General features: G+C 45.0%; 1 protein-coding gene across 1 annotated transcript; it reads left to right on the top strand.

Moving 5' to 3' along the window:
• The first annotated feature begins 423 nt into the window (after positions 1 to 423).
• snrnp35 (small nuclear ribonucleoprotein 35 (U11/U12)) lies at positions 424 to 4904 on the top strand. The gene is made up of 2 exons (XM_085998488.1): positions 424 to 998; positions 2709 to 4904. Exon 2 carries the CDS (start codon positions 2713 to 2715, stop codon positions 3496 to 3498), a length of 786 nt encoding a protein of 261 aa, XP_085854614.1. The 5' UTR covers positions 424 to 998; positions 2709 to 2712; the 3' UTR covers positions 3499 to 4904.
• Positions 4905 to 5887: the final 983 nt, after the last annotated feature.

The raw sequence follows: 5887 nt of genomic DNA, 5'->3' as shown, positions 1-5887 counted from the left end.
CTGGCCAGCCTCCCAACTTGCACCCTTCATAAAACTGAGCTCATCCAAAACTCTGCTGCCCATATACTAACTCGCATCAAGTCCCGTTCACCCATCACTGACCTACATTGGCTCCTGGTCTGGCAATGCATCGATTTTAAAATTCTCATCCTTGTTTTCAAATCCCTATATGGCCTCACCCCTTCCTATCTCTGTAGCCTCCTCCAGCTCTACAATGTTCACTCGAATTTTTTTTTGGTATGCAGTCCCTTTAAATTTGCTGCGCAGTATGTTTTCAGCGGCAGCAGCTGGTGAGCAGCCTGGGCGGGACCTCCCGATTGGGGAGAGGCCATGCACCTTGAGCTCTGCGCTCCTCCAATTCTGGCCTCTTGCCAATTCCCATTGCTCTACCATTGGCAGCCATGCCTTCGGCTGCCTAGGCCCTAAGGTCTGGAAGTCCCTCCCTAAACCTCTCCACCTCCTTTAATACGCTCCTTAAAACCTACCAATTTAACCAAGCTTTTGGTCACCTGTCCGAATATCTCCTTATGTAACTCGGTGTCAATTTTTTTAAAATTGTTAAGTGCCTTGGGACGTTTTATATGTTAAAAGCGCTATATAAATGCAAATTGTTGAAATTGAGAGCTGCCCAGACTCTGCAACAAAATGCAGGCACAAAATCGATACAGGAAATTATCCGGGCCAGTTTAAGTTTTGTTAGAAAGTTGGCATTCAAAAAAAAGAACTGATTGAGAGCATTAAGGGGATAAGCTCTTTGGGAGAAACCAGTTCACTCTCCCTCCATTTCAAGCCCAGTGCGAGGGAAACGGACCAAAACTCGGAACCACCGTCTGTGGTGGCCCGGAAGTGAACAAGCCGGAGCACGGAACTGGAGGGACCGGAAGTGCTCGGTGTGACGTTGTATCTGGAGTTGGTGCTGGATTTATATGAAATGTTTATTATTTCCCCGCAGTGATAATTTATTAATCGATTAATGTGGTGACGGCGGTGCACAGCAGGTCGGCATCTCTGATATTCATTTCATTTATTCTGAGGGGACTTTACTCGGGTTTTATTGTAGAATTCCCTCCCTCTTGTCGCTGAGTTTGGACAGTGGCAGCTATTCATCTACTGGAACATCACAGTTCCCCCCTGTCCTCGTCTGCTGCCCACAGACACATTCGGGTTTGGGCCGCGGCCTGGTGACCAGAGCAGGAAACCGTGGCTGATTTTATTATTCCCTCCATGGCTTAGCCTGGTGGACCCATTGCACCCCAGGGCTGCCCTGATGAAATCGAATTACATTTAAAAAAATGATAATTGTAATAATTAATTTTTTTATGCAAAGTTAAGATTTATTTGTAAAGAGCTGTGACTTTCTACAGACGCAGTGGATAAATGCACCAACCAGAGCAGTGGAGTCCAGGACGGTCTCTGGTTCAGTCCCTGGGCTGTGCTGAGTTAGCTGATCTCAGCTGCAGCATTACAATTAGTCTCAATGGGGAAAGGGAAATTAGCCAGGATTCCTGATCGCTGTTCAATGGTTTCTGCTGCAAAGTGCATCTATGTGGATTTCAGATGATCAGGATTAGTTGTGATGCTTCCTATGGTCGATCAGTCTGCTGGCACTCACTGTCTAGGCTCACATATGAAGAATGTCCACTAGAGGATGTTTCATGCCCGTTGAACCATACTCCTGCAACTTCAGGAGGCCAGTGTAGGATGGGGGGAAAATTGGAGATAACAAGCAAAATCTATGATGAAGTGGGTGATGTTATTGCATCACTGAATATTCAAGATATGAGATGCCACAGCACCTTTAAGAAATATTTTCTTGTCCCATTTTCAATAATTACCCTTTTTTTTTTAGATAATATTGGGGATGAATGGGACTTAAAAAAAAAAAATCAATCGAGTTTTGAAGCGTGCAGTGTTTTATGGCTGGACGAGTGTGTGTGTGTGTGTGTTGCTGTTGAGCTGCAGTGCCATCTAATGCCAGGTATTAACACTGACCTAATTCAGTGATGGCAACTTGAGTGTCTGAGAGTAAGTTTGAAACCACAAATACAAGAGAAAAGAATAAGGTTGATGAATAAATTTGATAAAAATTAGGAATTTAAGATAAAAATGGGGAGGTTGAGTGGTTAGGTGGCTACGAAGAATTTGACCCCATTGTTCAGTCTGTCATATAAGTCATTAGATCTCTTTTGCAGTGCAATTCTGCATCCATATATGGGTGTGTAAATTGTAACATTTGTTTATGTGCTACCTCACACATATTCCCATGATAACCCTACAGCAACTAATAGATGCAACAACACATTGTGAACTCAAAACAAACAGTAAAAGCAGTCCCTCCAAGCACAGCAACCAATGAAAAACAACAGTTTCAAGCTCACCCCAATGGCCTATGGTAACTGCACTGCCTAGTACTAAACTGCAAAGAACAAGAATGTCCTAGGTTCGATCTTTGGTCCAGTCTCAGCTGCGCAATAATTGGATGCTGCAATTGATCATTGCCCTTGGATTAGGGACGTGATATCTTGTGAACTCCCCACACTGATGCTGTTTGTTACATCTGCCTGGACCAGATTTCCGGGACCCAGGCCATGGGTGTAGGAGTTGTGGTTTAGTGTGGCATTAATAATAGTGTAAAAATGTGTGGTGAAGGAAGGATGTGAAAGAAGTTGTCTTCTAGTGGTTTAATTCAAGACTGGGTTGTGTTTCAGGGTGATGAATGAGCTTTGGACTCCAATTGCGAAGCAGTACAACCCACTAAAAGCTGGAAGCATCGATGGCACAGATGAGGAGCCCCATGACCGAGCTGTCTCCAGGGCAATTGCAGCCAAGTATAGACCAAACAAGGGGGTGTTCGGAGACCCCCACCTGACACTCTTTGTTGCCAGGTTGAATCCTCAGACATCTGAGGAGAAGCTAAAAGAAACTTTTTCCAGATTTGGGGACATCCGCAGACTGAAGCTCGTGCGTGACATCGTCACCGGGTTTTCCAAATGCTACGGCTTCATTGAATACAAGGAAGAGCGCTCATTATTAAAGGCACATCGGGACAGCAATAAATTAGTGGTGGACCAGAATGAAATATTTGTGGATTTTGAATTGGAGCGGACTTTGAGAGGATGGGTCCCACGGAGATTCGGAGGGGGATTAGGGGGTAAAAAAGAATCGGGCCAGCTACGATTTGGTGGGCGAGATCGTCCGTTTAGGAAGCCCATCAGCCTCCCGGCACTGAAAGCGGAACTGTACACGGAGGGGCAAGTAGACAAACTGGATAGGTCAAGTTCCAGAGAGCCATCAAGGGATAGCCGGCAGTGGGAGAGAGGTCGAGACCGGGAAAGACGAAGAGGACGAGAGGAGAGAGGCGAGGAAAGAGAAAAGCGAGAGGGAGATAGAGAGCGATACAGAAGCAGGGAAAGAGATCATAAACGACAAAGAGATGAAGATCGATACAAAGATGAAGACAGACACCGCCGCAGGGACAGGCATAAAACCAGACGATAGAGGTTGTTACCAGAGTTTATCCTCCTAGGGAAGGCCCAGTAATATTTTGACAAACATTATTCCACCACAGTAACAACAGAAAACGCTGGAAAAACTCAGCAGGCCAGGCAACATCCGTGGAGTGAGAAACAGAGTCGACGTTTCGGGTCGAAACTCTTCTACAGAACTGAGAAAAAAAGGCAGGAAATGAAAAGATTAAAAGGCAGTTTGGGGGCTGGGAAATGGGGGAGGGGATGAAAGAAGAGACATTAAGAGATATTCAAGGTGAGACGAGATAGTAATAGGACAGGTAAAGAAACAGACAATGGCTCTAGATGAAGTGTGAAATGCGCTGGCAGAGTGAAAGACAGCTGCCGTGTGGGAGAAAGAAAAAAAAGGAAAAGGCACAAACCAAAAGTGTGGATAAAAATATAATAGGGGCCGAGGTTATGATCTGAAATTGTTGAACTCAATATTGAGTCCAGAAGGCTGTAAAGTGCCTAATCGGAAGAGGAGGCGCTGTTCCTCGAGTTTACGCTGAGCTTCCGTGGAACAATGCAAGAGGCCGCAGACGGTGAGGTCGGAGTGGGAATGGAATGGTGAATTGAAATGACAGGCGACCGGAAGCTCGGGGTCACCCTTACGGACTGAATGGAGGTGTTCCGCAAAGCGGTCACGCAATCTGCGTTTGGTTATTCCACCACAGTCTGCCAAAATATTTATGACACAACAGAAATGTAAAGTAAAATATGAGTGCATGAAATAATGATGTTTGTTCACAACTCCCTCATAAGCTGCTGTAAGTTATTGGAGAGGGAATGTTGTGTCAGTTCTATGAAGGTTCTGCATAAGAAAAAAAATCATATACAAAAAATGTGATATAGTTTCCCTCAACAGTTTTCTGCCCTCCTTTCCTCACTCCTAGGGTACCGGGCAGTCACCCTCTAGCATCTCGCTTAATTGTCCATTCTTGTAGGACCCTAGGGAGTGGGCAACATTCCAGCAGGGCTTACTGGACAGTGATCAAAAGCAGGAACTCTGCCCAGCCCAAGGGAAATGAAGCCAATTGTGGCACCCCAATTGTTGCCGCAGGTGAGCTAACGGTACCTATCGAGAAGGAACCAGGGACCTTCCTCGTCTATATGGCTCAGTACTAGATTGTATATTTACCCAGTGAGTCATTGTGTGGAAGTTGTGATCGTTTGTTTCTTCTACATATTAATGCAATTCTCACTGAAGCAGCAGATTAATAGCTCCTGCACTCACTTAAAAATGCTGATTTGTTTTTTACACCAACCTACAGGTTTTACCGTATTGTACACTGTCACAGTTAAATAAATTATCCTGTTTCTGTTCAGCTTGAACAACTGTGAAGTGAGGTTTCAATGACGAGTTTGTCTGATTTACAATAAATGTTTTTCTACCTAGTTATAATGTCTTCTGCTGTGTTTACTTAAAGGAGAATTTAGATGGTATGTCCATGATGCTGTTGACCAGCTTCGTTGCTGGAAGGCTCCTTTATTGGTACCTTATTGTATTCCAGCAGTTTCCTTTTCCTTCAATTTTTACTTCTCTTCTAAAGGTTTCCACTGATGCTGGGGTATGATTCCATCGGTGCCAGCTGCCCTCCGCACCTCATCCAAGGTTCCATAAGTTCAGACCGCGTGTGTTCACAGACTGTTCAACTCGGGGAGTCTCAAAGCGGAGATCACTCCTGCCCATGTGCATACACTTTCCAGCAGGCATCACCACTGGATAGTGAGCAGGAGAGAGAACGCTCACTGATTTTTCCTCTCTCCAACCCAGGCGTGTTAAAGGTTCGATTGCAGCACCCCAAATGCTGTCCTGGCTCAGATCAGCTAACTCGGTACAGACCTAGAATCAAACCCAACTAGTGCGATACAGCTTCTCAACATCCTAATCAGGGAAGCCAATGTGTGCATCTTTACGTGGAGAGCACCTGCTTCCAGATGGCTCAAAGCAATGTACTTGGGTAAGGGTAACGGAGTGGGTCTAATGGTCGACATTGGACAGATAAAAACAGTCACCACTGACTCATGAGCAATGCTATGGGAAATTAACTGGTTTTGGTGTTGGACTTATCTCTGGCGTGTAGCTGTAGGAACTAACTGCTCCTAATGACGGTGGGTTGAGGAAGAACTAGGGACTGGGATTGATACCAGAACAAGGCCTGGGGGAAGAGACCACATGTATCCACTTGTTTATCTGTGGTGCCGATTCAATCCCTCTGAGTTAAACAAAAAATAACTTCCATTTATATAGAAAAGCAAAATACTGCAGATGCTGGAAATCTGAAATAAAAACAAAATGCTGGAAATACTCAGCAGGTCAGGCAGCATCTGTGGAGAGAGAAACGTTTCAGGTCGATGACCTTTCGTCAGAACTGGAA

Source organism: Somniosus microcephalus, chromosome 1, assembly GCF_052327205.1.
Source record: "Somniosus microcephalus isolate GS21.2 chromosome 1, FLI_Smic_1.0, whole genome shotgun sequence".
NCBI lineage: Eukaryota > Metazoa > Chordata > Chondrichthyes > Squaliformes > Somniosidae > Somniosus > Somniosus microcephalus.
This window is presented reverse-complemented; position numbering and strand designations above follow the sequence as displayed.

What these genes read in the sequence shown, in the direction of transcription:
- snrnp35 (XM_085998488.1), top strand. Translation starts at nt 2,713, where the DNA reads ATGAATGAGCTTTGGACTCCAATTGCGAAGCAGTACAACCCACTAAAA.